At 68.1% G+C, this 18,110-nt stretch overlaps 2 protein-coding genes across 4 annotated transcripts; one reads left to right on the top strand and one right to left on the bottom strand.

Annotated features, from left to right (window-relative positions):
* Positions 1 to 135: 135 nt before the first annotated feature.
* INPP5E (inositol polyphosphate-5-phosphatase E) lies at positions 136 to 15,472 on the top strand. Of its 3 annotated transcripts, XR_011473339.1 has the most exons (13): positions 136 to 200; positions 681 to 1,705; positions 2,395 to 2,518; positions 3,225 to 3,322; positions 4,020 to 4,144; positions 5,707 to 5,826; positions 6,081 to 6,188; positions 6,354 to 6,515; positions 6,734 to 6,849; positions 7,329 to 7,465; positions 7,877 to 8,680; positions 9,247 to 9,341; positions 13,545 to 15,472. XR_011473339.1 is itself a non-coding variant. In XM_070430301.1 (11 exons), exons 2-11 carry the CDS (start codon positions 891 to 893, stop codon positions 8,007 to 8,009), a joined length of 1,938 nt encoding a protein of 645 aa, XP_070286402.1. In that variant the 5' UTR covers positions 136 to 200; positions 681 to 890; the 3' UTR covers positions 8,010 to 8,833. The 3 variants fall into 3 exon arrangements, 2 of the variants coding, with proteins under 2 accessions (XP_070286402.1, XP_070286403.1); XM_070430301.1 differs by lacking the exons at positions 9,247 to 9,341; positions 13,545 to 15,472 and having other exon boundaries at positions 7,877 to 8,833; XM_070430302.1 differs by lacking the exons at positions 7,877 to 8,680; positions 9,247 to 9,341; positions 13,545 to 15,472 and having other exon boundaries at positions 6,706 to 6,849; positions 7,329 to 7,450.
* PMPCA (peptidase, mitochondrial processing subunit alpha) lies at positions 10,133 to 18,099 on the bottom strand. Its single transcript, XM_070430305.1, has 13 exons — positions 18,018 to 18,099; positions 16,988 to 17,190; positions 16,589 to 16,668; positions 16,292 to 16,374; positions 15,577 to 15,671; positions 14,832 to 14,932; positions 13,766 to 14,029; positions 13,452 to 13,544; positions 13,239 to 13,357; positions 13,056 to 13,146; positions 12,911 to 12,973; positions 11,787 to 11,931; positions 10,133 to 11,094 (listed from the first exon to the last, which is right to left on the bottom strand). Exons 1-13 carry the CDS (start codon positions 18,086 to 18,088, stop codon positions 10,925 to 10,927), a joined length of 1,578 nt encoding a protein of 525 aa, XP_070286406.1. The 5' UTR covers positions 18,089 to 18,099; the 3' UTR covers positions 10,133 to 10,924.
* Positions 18,100 to 18,110: the final 11 nt, after the last annotated feature.

Genomic DNA, 18,110 nt, shown 5'->3' with positions numbered 1-18,110 from the left:
CCTGGGGAGCGTGGCGGCCTGCGAAGGGAAGCAGCCCCCCCAACCCCCAACCCCCTCCGGCCGGGAGGGAGGGAAGCCGCGCGTGGGGCGGTCCTCCGGCCGCCAGGGGCGCTGCAGGCGCCTGTTCGGGGCGCTCTGCCCGCGGGTTGCGGCGAGCGGCGGCCGAGGCCCGTGGTGCTGGGAGCGGGCGGCGCCGGGAGGTAGGGGCGCGGGGTCCTGGGCGCCGGGTGGTCCCGGGGAGAGGTGGGGGGGCGGGGGTCCCGGTCCCCAGGGCGGCTCCAGGGTCCGGGGTGCGGCGACCTCGGGGCGCGAGGTGGCCCGCGGGCGGGGTCCTGCGCGGAGTGGCCGCGGCGCGTGTCCCGCCCCCAGCGCCGCGGTCGTTGCCCCGGAGCCGCCTGCGGGTCGCGGCCGAGTGGGGGCCTTTGGCGGCGGCGCCGGCGGAGCCGCTGGGGTCGCGGGCGCTCGGGGCGGGGCCGGGGCCGGCGGACCCTCCGCCCGGCCGCGCGGTGGCCCGGCCTGGGCCCGGGACGGGGGAGTTCTCCCCGGGCGGTGCCCCCGAGCCCCGGGAGGAGCAGCCCCGTCGGGCCGCCGCGTCCGCCCCGGGAGGTAGCGCCTCCACCCGCCCCGCCGCCGCCGAGCTCCGGGCCCCGCCTCGAGCGGTGACGGCGGTTTTCCCTTAGGACCCGGGGCCGCGATCCGGCTCCAGCCATGCCGCCCCCGGCCCCGCGCCTGCCGGGCCGCCCCGCGCCTGACCTGGAGCCCCTGCCGGTCCTCGCCCAGCCGCACCCGGGACCTCGGGCCGCGCATCCCTGACCCTGGGCGCCGCCGGGGGCCCGGAGAGTGTGTTCCGGTCGGCTTGGCCGCCATCGTGGGTGAGGGCTGCCCGGACTATGCCCTCCAAGTCGGCCTGCCCGGGGCGCTCCGAGGCGGACCCCCTGCAGCCTGAAGGCAGGATGCCCAAGGGGCACCTGGTGGACACGGACGGGGACCTGGCCCCCCGCCCAGGCCCAGGCCCAGGCCCAGGCCCCCTGGCCGCCGACTGTCCCGGCCCCGAGAAGGCCCCAGGGGTCCCTCTGGACGTTCCAGCCAAAATCAACCACGAAGACCCCCAGGCGAGGGCCAAGCCCTTCCTCCCGAAGCCGCCCATGAGGCCCCGGCTGGAGCGGGCACTGTCCCTGGATGAGAAGGGCTGGAGGAGGCGGCGATTTCCAAACAGTCAGGAGGACCTGGCCTCCCGCGACGGGGCCAGCCCCTCCAGGGGCTCCTCGCGGGACGCGGTCCCCGGGCCGGCCGCCCGCCCCTGCCTCCCGCCCGGCCTGAGCGCCTCCTTGCAGGAGATCCCCGCGTCCCAGCGGACTCCGGGCACCGGCGACAGGGGCCCCTCCTGGGCTCACTCCCAGGACCTCCTGCCCCAGGACGGGGCCTCGGCCGGGAGCAGCCCCCGGCTGGCCGGCGGGCTTCCCTCACGCCCCCTGCCCGCCATGGAGTGGAGCGTGGCCTCTGACTCCCTGCGGACGGCACGCAAGGCGGACGCAGACCGCGCCGACTACAAGCTGCGGGTGCAGACCAGGCTGTTGCGGGACCACAGCAGCCTGGGCCCCGGCCGTTCCCCCAGCCCCCTGGCCTCCGACGACTGTTCCCTGCGCTCGGCCAAGTCCTCCTTCAGCCTTCTAGTGCCCATCCGAGCCAAGGACGTCCGCAGCAGGTGGGGCCCCCGGGGTGGAGGGTGGGGCTCGGCGGCTGTGGCCTTTATTTTAGGGTCAGAGGACCGAGTGCTTCTTGGAATGTGTCTGGCGCATAAAGGTGGAGACTGAGGGGTCTCCCAGTCCTTCCCGGGCGCCTCCTGCCCAGGCTGATGGCCGAGGGCCGGGCCGGGTGGAGGGAGGGCCCAGGGCCACTCGGCAGGGAGGGCAGAGGCGCCGGCTTCCTGCTGGGCTCCAGCAGGGCCGTGGCGTCTCCGGTGTCCGGGACCCCGTTTGCTGAGCGCCCGCTCCTGGGGGAGGACTGGCGCCACGGGCTCGGGGCTTTAGTATTGAACCACGTCCGCATTTTTACGGCTTGAAAAGAACCTGAGTGCCGTCCCACGTCTCCCCTTCTGCTCACGACGCCCAGATGCAGGCTTCTTTCTGGCTCACCGCTCCCGAGGCCAGAGCTGTGTCCCCAGCTGGGGCTCCTTAGCCGGAGCTTCTCCTGGGAGCTGGCCTGGGGGTCACTCCACCCCGCTCCCCGTCCCCGCAGGCCTGTCTGTCTCCCTCGTCTCCCCACGCGGCTCCGGCCTCCTCGGCTCCGATCCCAACCAGGGCTGGGCGGGTTGTTTGAAGCACAATCTGCCTGGCCCTGACTGGGGCGCCCGAGGGGCGTCTGCTCGGACCCGAGTTCAGTCTGTCCTTGCAGGAGCTACCTGGAGGGGAGCCTGCTGGCGAGCGGGGCGCTGATGGGGGCGGAGGAGCTGGCCCGGTACTTCCCCGACCGCGCCCTGGCCCTCTTTGTGGCCACGTGGAACATGCAGGGCCAGAAGGTGAGCGGGCGCCCACGCGTCTCGGGGTGCGGCCGGGGTTCCTGCCTGTTCCTTCCGGCCTCTGAGCCACACCCAGGACGCCTCCTGCCGGTGCCCCGTCCCCCGCTTCAGTGACTGGGCAGCCCCTCTCGTCAGAGCGGTTTCAGGCAGACAGCACGTTGGAGAGGAAGGCCAGCGGCTCCCTGAGGCCTCCCCCAGCAGCCTCCCCCTCCCCACGTTGAACCCGCCGGCTCAGGTCACCCAGGGCCCCGAGTCTGCCTCAGGGTCACTCCTGTTCGCTCCATGGGGCCTGGCGAATGTGGAGGAGGAGGCAGGTGCCCAGGCTGGTAGCCCCGCTGTCCTCAGGGCGCCACCCTCCCGTCCACAGGGTGTCCCTCTCTCGTCCTGGGCCTGCGGGGCTTACAGGGCTAAAGCCAGGTGGCTGTGTGGCCGCAGGGTGGAGTGACCCGCTGCACCCAGGCCCCGTGTGCGCGTGGGGGCACACACGTCGGGTCACGCTCAGGCCCCGGGTGTGCACGTGGGGGCAAACACGTCGGGTCAGGCTCAGGGCCAGACGCAGCTGAGCAGCAGCTGGGGGCACAGCCAGGGAGCGGATGCAGACCGGGCCTTGGCGATGACAGGCTGGGAGGGGAGTCGGGTCCCCGGGCGGAGCAGGAGCCCCGGAAGCCGGCCCCTCGGCCCCTCGCTAGGTGCTGCCTCCCCTCAGGAGCTGCCTGCGAACCTGGATGAGCTCCTGCTGCCCGCCGAGGCCGACTACGCCCAGGACCTGTATGTGGTCGGGGTGCAGGAGGGCTGCTCCGACAGGTAGGCCCCCGGCCCGTGTGCCCCTGAGCCTGGTCTCCCCCCCACCCCCCGTCCCTATGAACAGCGCTGCTGAGGTGGTCTTTGGGGCAGAGGCTGCTGTGACCCGAGACCCCACCACCAAGCTGAGCACACAAACCGCCTCCTAACACGGGGCCTCAGAGATCTGAGCTAAACAAGGGTTTCCTTCCACTGAGTGCTGGCTGCTCTCAGAGGGTATAAGTGCAGCAGAGAGCAGCTCGGCCGCTCCGGCCCCAGGCCCCCGAGGGGCATCGCTGGCCGCCCTGGGGTCCGGGGCTGCACACCTGCCCCCCACCCCGCCTCTGCCTGCCGCGCGCCCTCACACTGTGGAGGGTCCCCGGGAGGAGGTGCAGGCTCCTCGCAGCGGCAGGTGCCGTGGCCTCCCTCCCGCCGGCTGGCCTTCTCCCGGGCCCGCCGGGTGGGCCTGGAACTCTGCTCAAGTCTTACCAGCGCTGGGACCCGGCCCACATCCCTGGAGCCTTGAGAGGCAGCGGGTGACAGCTCCGCGATGTCCGGGGAGCCCCAGTCTCTGGCCCAGCAAACCCCTTGTGCTGCTCATGTCCCCCATTCTTGCGAGACAAGGAGGCCAGACCGCGGGGCCCCTCTGGCCCCTCCTCCAGCGCCCTGGGGTGTGGAGCCAGGAGCCTGGTCCGCTGCCCAGGGCGCCGCTGTCCCCCAGGCGGGAGTGGGAGACGCGCCTGCAGGAGACGCTGGGCCCGCACTACGTGATGCTGCACTCGGCGGCGCACGGGGCGCTGCACCTGTCCGTGCTCATCCGCAGGGACCTCATCTGGTTCTGCTCAGGTAGCGCCCGCCCCGCCACCGGCCCCCCGCCCTCGCCCACCTGTCGGGGTCACACTCCGCGCCCGTCGGGGACACACTCCGCGGGTCATGGGGTCACACTCTGCGCCCGTCGGGGACACACTCCGCGCCCGTCGGGGACACACTCCGCGCCCGTCGGGGACACACTCCGCGGGTCATGGGGTCACACTCTGCGCCCGTCGGGGACACGCTCCGCACCCTTCGGGGACACACTCCACGCCCGTCGGGGACACACTCCGCGGGTCACGGGGACACACTCCGCGCCCGTCGGGGACACACTCCGCGCCCGTCGGGGACACACTCCGCGGGTCACGGGGACACACTCCGCGCCCGTCGGGGACACACTCCACGCCCGTCGGGGACACACTCCGCGCCCGTCGGGGACACAGTCCGCGCCCGTCGGGGACACACTCCGCGCCCGTCGGGGACACACTCCGCGGGTCACGGGGACACACTCCGCGCCCGTCGGGGACACACTCCGCGGGTCACGGGGACACACTCCGCGCCCGTCGGGGACACACTCCGCGGGTCACGGGGACACACTCCGCGCCCGTCGGGGACACACTCCGCGGGTCACGGGGACACACTCCGCGCCCGTCGGGGACACACTCCACGCCCGTCGGGGACACACTCCACGGGTCACGGGGACAGACTCTGCGCCCGTCAGGGACACACTCCTCGGGTCACGGGGACACACTCTGCGCCCGTCGGGGACACACTCCATGGGTCACGGGGACACACTCCGCGCCCGTCGGGGACACAGTCTGCGCCCGTCGGGGACACACTCCACGGGTCACGGGGACAGACTCTGCGCCCGTCGGGGCACACTCCACGGGTCACGGGGACACACTCCGCACCCGTCGGGGACACACTCCGCGGGTCACGGGGACACACTCCGCGGGTCACGGGGACACACTCCGCGCCCGTCGGGGACACACTCCGCGCCCGTCGGGGACACACTCCGCGCCCGTCGGGGACACAGTCCGCGCCCGTCGGGGACACACTCCGCGCCCGTCGGGGACACACTCCGCGGGTCACGGGGACACACTCCGCGCCCGTCGGGGACACACTCCGCGGGTCACGGGGACACACTCCGCGCCCGTCGGGGACACACTCCGCGGGTCACGGGGACACACTCCGCGCCCGTCGGGGACACACTCCGCGGGTCACGGGGACACACTCCGCGCCCGTCGGGGACACACTCCACGCCCGTCGGGGACACACTCCACGGGTCACGGGGACAGACTCTGCGCCCGTCAGGGACACACTCCTCGGGTCACGGGGACACACTCTGCGCCCGTCGGGGACACACTCCATGGGTCACGGGGACACACTCCGCGCCCGTCGGGGACACAGTCTGCGCCCGTCGGGGACACACTCCACGGGTCACGGGGACAGACTCTGCGCCCGTCGGGGCACACTCCACGGGTCACGGGGACACACTCCGCACCCGTTGGGGACACACTCCGCGCCCGTCGGGGACACACTCCGCGGGTCGCAGGCCCTCAGGCTGCGGCGGCCCTCAGCTCCGCTCCCTCCCGCAGAGGTGGAGAGCTCCACCGTGACCACACGCATCGTGTCCCAGATCAAGACCAAGGGGGCCCTGGGTGTCGGCTTCACCTTCTTCGGCACCTCCTTCCTCTTCATCACGTCCCACTTCACCTGTGAGTCGCCTGCCCTGACCCCAGGCGTCGTGTGGGGACACTGACTGCCCGACCGGGAGGCGGGGTGCCGGGTGCCTCTGTGCGGCCACCCTGACCTGCAGCCCCGACCGAGAGGCCCTGCCGGTGCCACCTCCTGCGGGGGCTTCACTGCGGGCCCTGCTGCTGCGGGGTCTCCACCCTCACTGACCCGTGTCCAGCCCTGAGCCAGACCTGCCCCTCGGGGCTCCCCCGCCCCCCCCCCCCCGTCCCCGCAGCCGGAGAGGGGAAGGTCAGCGAGAGGCTGCTGGACTACAGCAAGACCATCCAGGGCCTCGCGCTGCCCAAGAACGTGCCGGACACCTGCCCCTACCGCTCGGACGCAGGTGAGCGGGCCCCACGGGCTCACCGTGCTCCCTGCCCAGGCGCCTCCGCCCTGTGCTCTGGGGAGTGGATGGAGGCAGGTGGGGGCAGGGGACAGGGACCGACCCCGTCACCGCGGCTCCTGCGTGGGGAAGGCTGGGCTCATGCGCTTTCTGGCCTGTGCCCAGCGGACGTCACCACCCGCTTCGACGGGGTCTTCTGGTTTGGCGACTTCAACTTCCGCCTGAGCAGCGGGCGTGTGTCTGTGGAGGCCATCCTGAGGCAGGACCCGGGAGCCCGCGTGCCCGCCCTGCTGCAGCTCGACCAGCTCGCCCGGGAGATGCAGAGAGGTGAGGCCGGAGCGGGGGAGGGGGTGATGGCCAGGACGGGGAGGATGGAGCAGGGGAGGGGGTGGTGACCAGGAGGGGGAGGCCGGAGCGGGGGAGGGGGTGATGGCCAGGACGGGGAGGATGGAGCAGGGGAGGGGGTGGTGACCAGGAGGGGGAGGCCTGCAGAAGGCGAGCCGGAGCTCCACGCCAGGTCTGAGCCGGGCCTGTGCCCGCCCCAGGGTCCATCTTCAAGGGCTTCCAGGAGGCAGACATCCATTTCCTGCCGTCGTACAAGTTCGACATCGGGAAGGACTCCTACGACACCTCCTCCAAGCAGCGGACCCCGTCCTACACGGTGAGCGCAGCCGCTCCTGAGCCAGGGCTCGGGACTCGGTCCCTGTGCGGGCAGTGCCCTGAGCTGGGGCCTCTCGGGGGCCGCACACGCAGGGCCCGGCTGGGACTCTGCTCCGGCCGGGGACTGCGCCCGCGTGCTCTCCTCCCAGGGGCGTCCCAAGGTGGGTCCCCGGCCCCCGCTCTCAGAGGCCTGGCTCAGCGCACGCCGTGGGGCCCTCCCTGGGCCACTGGCTGTCGGGGCCCCGTCGGGGGAGGCAGGGGCGGGTTGGAACCTGGCTGCCTCGTCCGCTCCACGGGGCTGAGGGCACGGATGTTGCATCCGGGCGGCGGGGGAAGTGGCACACCTGCCTCTCCCGGCACCTGGGTGCCCGGCGATAAAGGGGGCTTGGGGTGCGGGGCTCCGGGACAGGCTTCCACAGCAGGACTGACTGGGGACCCCGCTCACGTCACCCGGGGCCCTGCCTCTGGCTGTCCCTGCAGGACCGGGTCCTGTACCGGAGCCGCCACCGGGGTGACATCTGTCCGCTCACCTACTCCTCCTGCCCCGGGGTCAAGACCTCCGACCACCGCCCCGTGTACGGCCTCTTCCGCGTGACAGTGAGGCCGGGCAGAGACAAGTCAGTACCGTCCAGGCCCGTCCACTCCCAGGCGCGGGGGAGGCGGGGGCAGGGACAAGTCAGTACCGTCCAGGCCCGTCCACTCCCGGGCGCGGGGGGAGACGCCTTGCCTGCCATGGGGGTGTCAGCTTTGGACCTTGGCACAGGCCATGGTCTCAGAGTCCTGCCCCCAGACAGGAGCCAGGTTCCAGGGCCCCCGCGGAGATCACTGCCCTGGGCGGACCTGAGCGACCGTCACTGGAGTGACCACCACAGGGTCGGGACCTGGCCTGGCCCCCGCGCCCATGGGCTGGCCAGACCCAGTGACCTCCGCCTGGCTCACAGCGCCAGCCTGGCTCAGCGTCCACCCTGGAGTGTGAGGGTGGGGCACCCTCGGGGCCCGCCCCCCTCCTGACGCCTTTTCCTCCGCAGCATCCCGCTAGCGGCCGGCAAGTTTGACCGCGAGCTGTACCTGATCGGGATTAAACGGCGGATTTCCAAAGAGATGCAGAGGCAGCAGGCCCTGAAGACACAGCACGCCAGCACCATCTGCACCGTGTCCTGAGGGTCTGCCCACGGGGGCTGGCACCGCCGCCGGAATCCCTGGCGAGGACGAGGACGTGCCGCCTGGACTGCGCAGCCTGGGGGACGCTGAGCACCGTGGCCAGAGGCAGGCCGCCGTCCTGGCAGGAACCCAGCGGGACGGGGCTGCAGCGGAGCCGGCCCTCGCCTCATCCCTGGACCAGACCCGCTGGTCACTGACACGTTTCCCCGCAGACACCCAGCTCCCTCTCCGCAGGCAGAGCTTGGGCCAGAGGATGCCCCACCAGGCCTGCCACCATCTCCCGGGACTCACGCCTCGCCAGCCAGCAGCAGAGCCTCACGTGGCCAGCTCACGGCCACTCCAGCGTCTGCGTCTCCATCCTCCGGCCCTTTCTCTGCACACGCCTGGCCTGGTACCAAGGAGGCTGCTCGGTGGGGTGACCCGGGTCCCCAATCCCACGGCACGTGCTGGGACCAGGTTGGTCACCAGGCTGAAGCCAGACAACATCCAGGGAAGTGAGCGTGGTCCCCACTGCTGGGCCGGGACGGGGCCCTGCCCTCCAGCCACCAGCAGCGCCCCCACCACGGGCCTGTCAGTAGCAGCAGTGCCCTTGCCAGCCAGAGCCGCTGCTGGAAGCGTAGGCTGGCACCTCCTTGCCACCCAGGCTGGCACCGCCACTTCTGGATTTCAAGGTGTTTAGACTGTTATTCCTTCCCATCTGGTTCCATCTCCTGAAAAGGCGTAGGCTTTGAATGTGGGGAAACCCAGGGCATTCGGTCTAGTCTTTCCAATTATTTATTTTCCATATTTATATTTTTAAATAAATGCATATTTTGAGTCTTTAACTTTCTGGTCAAAGTGTGAGTCTTAGACACAGCCTGTCTTCAGGCCGTTCTCACCAGAGCTCGTAGGAAAAGGCAGGGGTGCTCTGGGCTGGCGGCTGACAGCGTCCCTCAGCCCCCCGCAGGGCGTGCTCCGTGCTGGCCACACCCGTCCCTATAGGTGTGAGTGAAGTCAGTGACCACCGTGTAGCCACGTGACCAGCATCAGCCTCCAGAAGCAGCGGTAAAGCAGCACACGCCACCTTGTGGCAGCAGTCGGGGTGGCACAGCCAGTCCCTGGGATCTCGGGGAGCTATGCGACCCTGAAAGCCGCTGAAGTGAATGTGCCGCTGAGGCTCAAATCAATTACCTAAAATCTCTTACAAAGGGTGTGGCAACAGGGACTGAAATAAATGCTATTTTATGGTTCTTTCTAGGCATGGTCTGACCCAAACCGTGGAAGATTTTAATGTGAATCTGAAAATAGTTTGGCCCGAGGTCACGCTTGTCTCTGGGGCGGCCGTCACCCCTGGTAAGATCCTGGGTTGGAAGTGATTTGCTTCGTACCGGCCGCAAGGCTGTAGGAGGACGGAGTCACTGGGACAATGTTTAAATGACCGCGGCCAGCCTCGGGAAGGGGCTTCATGCAGAACAGGACTGGGAGGGCGGAGCCGGAGGCAGGAGGCCCGCTCGCCTCGCAGGCTGTGCGTGGCCCCACCCCCCCACCCTGCAGCAGGGCAACTGCCCCGGGGGAGCAGAGGGGAGAGAAGGGTGCTGCACCTGGGAGCACAGGCACTGGGCAGTGATGGCTGGGGCTGGAGGGAGAGGAGCGTGGTGCTGTCCAGGACAAGGCAGGGCGTGGGAGAGGGTGGTCCCTGCTGAGGGAACTCAGTGCCCGTCCCTGAGGGTGGCAGGGGACCCAGCAGGCAGGGAGAACTTAGGACCAGCTTCCAAAACAGACACGTCTGGGAGTTGGCAGTTTCTAGAACGTGTGCAAAGCTGCCAGGTCAAAGCCCAATCCAGCCCCGCGGGAGCGGGCAGGCACCGCAGCCCAGCCACCACCTGCCTCGGGCTCTGTCCCGCCGCAGCGCATGCCTGGTAGCAGCGGAGCTGCGGACCGTCCATGGCCAGGTGCCTGCCCGTGTGGAGCCACAGGGGGTCTGACCGTGGAAAGTCCGCCGCTGGACTGACAGCCCCGACCCCCAGGCTCCCGCCCGCCCCAGTGGACGGAGGGCAGTGGCGACACACCCCACCAGGCGCCTGCACTGGGGTGTGTTGTGAAGCAACTGACAGGCCCTGAGAACAGTCGATTGCAGACGGAAGTAACGCGGGCGTGTTTATTCGATTCCTCACCCCCGGCCCCCACGCACACCCCCCTGTACGGCAGGGGCCAGGCTGCCCAGGGTCACAGGAAAGGTCACATGGAGACCGCCGTCCTCCAGTGCCCCATGGCCGTGCCAGGACGCTGCCCTCTACACTGCGGTGGCCTAGAACTACCGGGGGACTCGGGGTTCCCACGTGGAACCTGGGGCTTCTATGGCAACTGGAGTTTGAGAAGCACAAACCTTTCCCTTCTGAACCTACAGCTCCCGAGTCTCCCACCTTTTAAAAGGTGATCGCCGACCACCAATCCCAAGAAACCCCTCCCACCCCGTGCGCGGACACCTGAAATCAGAGCCCATCTTCCAATGAGAGCAAGCGGCCTGGCAATGCTGGGTCAAACGGAAGGCCTATCGGGGGACAGGTGGCTGGCACTTCCCTGCCTTGTTCTAGAAAATTCCAACGGCCTGGAACGACCCGTCCTAAATCAAGGGTGAGGACACCAATGCAATTGATGACATCGGCAGACAGCCCAGGTGCATGGCCGCGCCACGCCCTGGCACTGACGAGGCGCTTCGTGGTCGGCACTGGAAGTAGAAGTGGAAGTAGAAGCGGAAGCGGCGGCTGGAGCCTTCTGCACGCCACCCGGCCGAGTGGAGTGCTGGAGGCACACATAGTCCTGAAGCGCCGAGTGCGGCCACGTCAGCGTGCGTTCACCGTGCGGAGAAGTGCCCTGTGGTTCGCAGCGCTCAGTTCTTGCACTAAATTCACCTCAAACGTGTGCGAACACAGCCTCTACCGGAAGAGCCGGTAGGTACTGGGCAGGCGCCCGTCTCTGCTGGACAGCGCCGCCTGGATGTGCTCGTAGCTGGGCAGGCCACTCAGGTCGCCCAGGGCGGCCACGGCCGGCTTCCCGCGCAGCATCTTCGAAGCAACTCGCTTGATGTCCTCTGGCCTCACGTCGCCTGGCACGGGGACAAGGACGGGAAGGCCTGACACACTGTGGTCCCGGGCCTCCAGGCCGCTAATCGGCCACCACCCCGGGGAGAGGAGCGGAGGACAGAGGGTCAGGAGCAGCTGCGTGGACTGCCCGTGGGTCAGGGCGAAGGACGGGAGCGGGCTTGGCTTTGCTTAGCGACGGGGAAGTGTCCATGTTTCCAAATGCAACAGGACATGCCCCCCATAGGAATTCAGGAAAAAGCTGGTGGGTCAGCTGAGGGAGGAATGCGGCAGAGGCTGCACGTTGAGCCTGGGCAGAGAAGCCAGGAGCCGCCCGGCAACGCACCCGGCAGGGCTGGCTTTGCTGCGGAAGATGAGGCCACAGGAAGGTGGAGCACCGTGATTCTCGAGGGCCTGCGGGGCCCCACAGGACTCCAAGCCCAGGGGACACTACAAACGGTGCCAGCTTCACAACAGAGTGCTGACCTCTGGTCAGACCCCTTGGGAATCAGAAAGCTAGAAACAGTCCCCTAAGCCGCACAAGCAGTACCGGGCACTCGGCGGAGGACGTCCGAGCCCCCTGGAGGCCACGTGAGAGAGGCCACAAACACCTGGGGCCGAGGCACCCGCCGCCCGCAAGGCCCCGGGCCCCGTGGTTGGAGCCGCAGCCTCCGCACACAAGGCAGGTCCCTCCCAGCCCGGCCGCGCCTGTACTCACGGATGAGCGCGCACAGCTCGTGGGGCAGCTTCCTGGAGCGGGTCGCCAGCACCTGCCTCCCCACGTCCTCAAAGATCACAGGCCTGGCCTCCAGGTTCATCATGAGCATGGACATCAGCTGCGTCTTGGCTCGCTCCAGCTCCACCTGAGGGTGACAGCCCGGCGAGCCGTCAGCCAGGCACTCAAGCCACCAAGTGGCTCGGAAGGGTGTCCCGGCCCAAGGTCAGCGCTGAGGCAGACGGCTCCCCGGTGCCCAGGCCCTGCCCACCGTGCTCCCGGGCCAACGCTGAGGGACAGCTCAGCCACCGGCTCCGTTCCAGGAGCCCTTCTGACCAGGGGTGAGTGTTACAAGGGAGTCCGGCCCGGGGTTCGAGGACAGAGGCAGCTGGGAGGCAGGTGGCCCGATGGCCCTGGGACCCCACAGACTTTGCAGAGGGAGTCCTGACAGACCGGCTGGAAGTTGTGTCATTTCTAAGTACAGCAGCTGCCCGTTCAGGACAGGGCTTCACGACTGCACTTCAGGCAAATACTGAAGGCGACCTCGGCGCCTCCCGCCGGGAGCACTGCCTGCCCAGCAGGGCCCTGTGGACCCGCCGGTGACTTCAAGCCCTTCCGCTCCGAGTGACGCTGCTTCTTTCTGCTCAGAGAGGGACCACGCGAGGCTCCAGGAAACACGGGGCCGCAGAAAGTGTGACCTGAGGCGAAGCATGTGCACCGACCCCCAGAGGCACAGGGCCTGCACGCTGGGCTCGTCTGGTACTTGTGCGCATGCGTGTGTATGTGCGTGTAAAATATGCTCTTTGTGACAGTTCTGGGCCAGGAAGTAACGAGGCTTCTGAACACGTAAGGCATCAAGTGCTGGGCTAGAGCCCGAGGAGCTGAAAAGGAGAAGCCAGGAGGGCTGGCAGGGCTGCGCATGGGGCTGCTCTGACTCGCCCGCAGGCGGCGGGAGGGACCTGCCTTGTGTGCGGCATTTGTCAGCAAAGCCGAGGAACTCAGGCAGCCAGGAGACACACGGGGTCAGCCAGGGGCAAGCAGACCAGGTGCCCAGTGAAAACCAGGGAGGGCCCCCCATGGGACAAGCTCAGCCCTGGACGGGGTCACCGGGGTCGGGCCATACTTACCACATCCACAGTCCCACCCATTAGAATGAACTCCTTGGTGATGATCTCCACCATTTCCCGAACCTGCGAGAGGCCAGAGCGAGAGTTGTTGACACAGCTTGCCTGAGACGCCTGCGGCAGCTGGCCTCCCCGGCCTGGGCCTCACCTGTCTGGGGTCGGCGCTGGCGTGGATGCACAGGAGCCCCGTGTCCTCGTAGCTGTGGTGGTAGGCGGTGGCATTGTACATCCAGTGGTGCCTGCAGGGACGGGAGGGAGAGACACCTGGAAGGTGAGACGCCTTCAGCTGGGCCTGTGGGCCTGGGGATGGCGAGGGGCAGGTGCCACTCACCTGTTGAGCACGTTGAGGTAGAGCCGGGTGAACATGCCCTTGCCGGGCCCGCCAGCCGAGAAGGAGCCGCCGCCGCCCATCATCATGTTCAGCACCGCGAAGGGGATGAAGTCAGCCTCCTGCAGGGAGGAGGACGGAGCTCGCAGGGGCCACGCCAGGGCGCACTGGGCCGGGGAGCGCGGGGCCAGCGGGGAGGGAGCCTGCGGGACTCACCAGGAAGGAGCAGCTCTCCAGTCCTATCATGATGTGCGTGAGCTCAGGGAACGGGGCGGGGCCCAGGCTGACCTTGGACATGTCTCTCTCTAGCTGTAACCAGCAAGAACAAACAGTGAATCAGGCTTCACCAGCGGCACAGCCAGATCTACCCCAGCCCCGCTGAAGCTAAACACAACAGGCACTCGGCTTCGAGAACGTGTTCGAGGCAAAGCCACGAGTGCAATTCACTGAACTCCCCAGAACCAACAAAACGAACCAAGACCTGAGGTCAGAGCGCATCTATGACCCGAGGCCGCGGTCCCGCCCTGTACCTTGACGACGCCCCCGGTGTACTGCGCTACGGAGCGGTCGACGTCCACGGCAGCCCCGCTCCCCCAGGCCGGCCGGGCGCCCAGGAGGTACTTCCTGGCGCACTCCACCAGGTGGTCGTGCTCGATGCCCACGCCCGCCAGCACCATGCGGTCCGGCGTGTAGTAGTTCCTCAGGTAGGAGTGGAGCACGTCGCGGTCGATCTTCGCTATGTTTTCTGTGGGGCAGAAGCGGTGGAGGCCGACCGTGTTCTCCCGGAAAGCGGCCTGCAACGGAAGCGAGGAGCACGAGTGACAGGGCGCAGGCCCCCCGAGCGTCCTTGGTGGCGAACACTGGCCGTCCCTCTGCCTTCCTCTGGGGCAGGCCTGGGGGACACGTGTGAGCGAGGGAGAGCGCCCGAAGCAGCCCCCTGGCCCTGCCACCCCGGCGGCTCCACTGGCCCAGCCGCAGGACAGCCTCCCGTGCATGGAGACCCCTCCAGGGCGGACAGTCCCCAAGGGTCCACAGAGGCTCACTCTCCATCAGTGGTTCTCAACCTTCTGGCCCTTTAAACACTTGGGTTGCGGGTGAATTTCCCGCCAAAATATAAGATGGCGCGTTAAAATGCCTATATCTTTTGAAGTATGGGTTCGATTGAAATGAAATATTTGGTAATACGCAGTTACAATCGGCCCGAGTTTACACGTTTCCCGCACTCCACCGCAAATCTATATGAACCGAGTTTAAGACGGCTCCCGCGGAGTACGCGCAATTCACGCGAGCCGACTTAACTCGTTTCCCGCAACCCAAGTGTAAATACAGTTCCTCATGTTGTGACCCAACCATACAATTATTTTCGTTGCTACTGTTATGAATTGTCATGTAAATATCTGATATGCAGGATGGTCTTAGGCGACCCCTGTGAAAGGGTCGTTCGACCGCCAAAGGAGTCAAGACCCACAGGTTGAGAACCGCTGCTCTAGGTGGAGGGGACGACCCGGTCACTGCAGGGACGGGAAAGGTTAGAACGCCCCTCCCACCGTCCTGGTCCCGGCCCGGCACACCGGGCGGCCTCGGAGCTCCCCTCACCTCGTGAATCATCTCGGTGAGAAGAGGCTCCGGGTCAGGCCGCATGTTGAGGTCCTCCAGCTCAAACTGGACAGCCATTCTTGCCATCTCAATCTCCTCCTCTGTGAAGGACACGAGAGGGCTCAGGCCCCACAGGCCAGCAGAGCTGGGCCGAGCGTGGCGAACACTGGCCGTCCCTCTGCCTTCCTCTGGGGCAGGCCTGGGGGACGTGTGTGAGCGAGGGAGAGCGCCCGCAGCAGCCCCCTGGCCCTGCTCTGAGCCCCGGCCCCCTCCGCTGGAGGCACTGGCCCTGACCTGCCGCAGTGCTGTGTGAGGACGTGAGGACAAAGGGTGTGACAGTGCTGAGGCAACAGGCCAGAGCCCTGAGTGGAACGGCAGCCGACAGGCAGGCTGCGTGGAAGCAGCGGTCGGACGGCTGTGACGGCAACGTGGCCGCCCCTGGCCCTGGCCCAGCGGGAGCGAGTCCGCCACCTGCAGGGCCCAGGAAGGGAACGGACCAGGATGTTCACAGTCAAGACACGCTGCTCAAAGAACCAATTTTGCTAACGCGTCAAAGGGTGTGAGCTGGTGTCTCGGAGTACCAGGACTAGAACTTGCCCCTCGCCAGCGTTATTTCCAATAAAATTGCACCAATTCACGGGCAGGTGAGCTGAAGTCTCCAAAGATACAGTGCACGTCCCCCGGGGCAGAGCCCTGCACCTCCCGGTGTCCCGCCCCCACCGGCCCCAGGCGGCCTCACACCCACCTGTGAGCCTGGGGTGCAGGACCACATCAGCCAGCAAGCCCACCACCGTGTCCAGGCCTTTCGAATCGGCAGACACCGCATACATGGTGGTGTCTCTGGAAAAAACCAGCAGCACCGGCCCTGAGGGCAGGCGGGGCCCTGGGGACGTGACATCACTCGGCGCCTAGCGTCAGCACACACCGGGCTTTCCCGCCTCGGGGTGGCCACAGGCAGACGGCAGCGCACAGCCTGCGCCAGCACCGCGCTGCCCAGTGCAGGGTTCTCTCCAGCACAGGCTCCGCCATGCCCAGCCCTTGTCGGTGTCTGTGTCTCCTGTGGGAACTGACTGCCCAGTGGGGGAGCCAGCCCCGGGGTCAGGCTTCCTGGCACTCCTTCCCGACTCCAGACCACGTCAGCTGCCCGGGCCCCACACTCCCACCGCCCGTGGGTCCTGGCTCCTGTGCCGTGGCCTGTGGCGTGGCCTCTGCTCGATCTGTGAGCACCTTGGGGACGGGGCTCTTGTGTGCCCAGCTCCTGCCTGGCTCAAGTCCCCTGGCACAGCCTTCGGGAACCACCTGGCCCTGGGAGTGTTCTCTGCGTGAGTGTGTGCTTCCCGCCCACTCTGCCCGGTGGGCGCTCACTTCTCATCGCAGCCGCCACGGCCTGAGGGCTGTGGGACCCTGACCCCCGGGCAGTTCCACGGGACACGCGACAAGCCTGTGTGCGAGCTGGGTACCTGGACGCCTGGCAGTCGCAGATGCCGCCGTGCTTCTCCAAGGCGAGCAGGATGCTGTCCTTGCTGTCGAAGCGGTCCGTGGACTAGGGGCACAAGGAAGGCACCGCGGGCTCAGCAACCCCAAACAACCCGAAGCACAGCTCTCAGCAAAGTTTATTTTTGCTTTCAGAGCAACACGAAATTAAGTGACCTTTTATTACCATTACTTGGCAACTTAATAGAGTCACCCCTGTAAGAAAGCACCGCTATATAAATCCTCCCCAATTACAACTCAAAGCCCACACAGTGGACACTGACCGAGAACGCCAACTTTTCCAAAAAGTGAGCGATTCCACTGAGATACTTTGCTTCATATCTTGATCCTGAATTAATAAGAACTGGCAGAAAAAAAAAAATTGACAGGTTAAGTCACTTTTCAAAACAGACGACTTACACAAAAAAAACCTCTTCAGTTAACGCCGTGAGCACGACTCCACAGGCAGACGGACGCGTCACAGGAGGGAGAGGGGCCCCCCACGTGGCTGCGATGGTCCCACAGCCACAGCGTTTGTCTGTCTGTTTATGGAGCCGCATGCGGTCGTCGGAAATCTCAGGGACAGACGAGAGGAAAGGGGACGAGCCCCCCAAACGGCCAGGTTGGCACCACGTGCGCCTTCATGCGGACAGAGCCCGCGCCCCGGCCCCCAGGGCACGTACCCCCCACCGTGCAGAACTGCCCGAACTTGCTCTGCGAGGCCACGCGCAGCCCGTTGTCCAGCGTGGTGACCTTGGTCTCGAACTTCTCCTGGCCGTCCACAGTGGCGAACACCGGCGTGGGCACCCCCGGCAGGGGGGCGGAGAGGGGGACGCTGGGGTAGGCGCTCCCACTGCTGAACTGCCTGTCTCCGGGGGCCCCAAACCTGAAACAGAGAGGTCGCCGGTGACGGCAGCGGGACTGGGGGCCCCGTGGGCCGCGTGGGTGCGGGGCGCGCCCCCTCGGGAGGGTCCTGCTACCCCTGGGGGTCGGGGAGGCCGGGGCAGACCCTTCTCCTTCCGGGGTCTGGTCGGCCGGTGCAGGTCAGTGGTCACACCCGCCCGCAGGACCGGCAGCGCGGCCTCCAGCCCATCGGCCCCACCCCCACCCCGGTCCCGGTCCTGGTCTCGGTCCCGGTGGCGGGATGGCTCCCCGAGAAGACGCGGCTCACCGGCCCCCAAGCTCCGGGGTCGCCGGGCCCCGCCGGCGGCCCGTCCTCTCCGTGGAGACGCCCCTCCGAGCGGCCCCCTCCTTCCCCCCAGTCAGTCTCCCGCCATCGCGGCTGGTTTCACACGCGCCGATCGCCGACAGCGCCCGCCGCCGGGATGAGCGTGCCGGGCGGGGAGCGGCGGGGCCGGGGCGGGGGAGCCAGGTGTCCGCGGGCTCGAGGGGCGCGCGCGGCAGGAAGGGGCCGGCGGACACCACGCGACCGGGGCCCAGCCCGCCGACCGGGAGCGGAGGGCGGGAGCCGACCCCGCGGCCGGGACGGAGCGGCGGACGGAGCTCGGGGTGCGGGCCCGCAGCGCGGGGCAAGGGGGCGCCCCCGGGACCTGGCCGGGATCCCGCCCCCCGAGCCCGCCCGCCCGGCGCCGCGTCTGGCCGGCGGGAGACCAGAGGCCGCGGGCCCCGAGGGACGCCGGCCACCGCGGGCCCAGGCCCGGCCCCCCCGGCCCCCCCGGCCCCCCCGGCCCGCCCGGCCGGCCCCCCGCTCACCTCAGCCGCGAGCGGCCCCAGGCGCGCGAGCCCCGCAGCAGCCGCGTCGCCGCCAGCACCACCGCCGCCATCTTGGGTCTCCGCCCACCGCTT

Source organism: Myotis yumanensis, unplaced genomic scaffold, assembly GCF_028538775.1.
Source record: "Myotis yumanensis isolate MYYU_CA2020_CCGP unplaced genomic scaffold, mMyoYum1.0.hap1 SCAF_12, whole genome shotgun sequence".
Lineage (NCBI taxonomy): Eukaryota > Metazoa > Chordata > Mammalia > Chiroptera > Vespertilionidae > Myotis > Myotis yumanensis.
The sequence above is the reverse complement of the archived record's forward strand: the minus strand, read 5'-3'. Positions and strand labels throughout refer to the sequence as shown.

Bases quoted from the DNA above. Each gene is read 5' to 3' on its own strand.
- INPP5E (XM_070430301.1), top strand. From the start codon at position 891: ATGCCCTCCAAGTCGGCCTGCCCGGGGCGCTCCGAGGCGGACCCCCTG. The intron at 3,323-4,019 runs GTAGGCCCCCGG...GCTGTCCCCCAG, and splicing joins CAGGAGGGCTGCTCCGACAG to GCGGGAGTGGGAGACGCGCC. The intron at 6,189-6,353 runs GTGAGCGGGCCC...GCCTGTGCCCAG, and splicing joins CCCCTACCGCTCGGACGCAG to CGGACGTCACCACCCGCTTC.
- PMPCA (XM_070430305.1), bottom strand. From the start codon at position 18,088: ATGGCGGCGGTGGTGCTGGCGGCGACGCGGCTGCTGCGGGGCTCGCGC. The intron at 14,030-14,831 runs GTGAGGGGAGCT...CTTCCGTTGCAG, and splicing joins TCACCGAGATGATTCACGAG to GCCGCTTTCCGGGAGAACAC. The intron at 13,147-13,238 runs GTGAGTGGCACC...CCGTCCCTGCAG, and splicing joins TACCTCAACGTGCTCAACAG to GCACCACTGGATGTACAATG.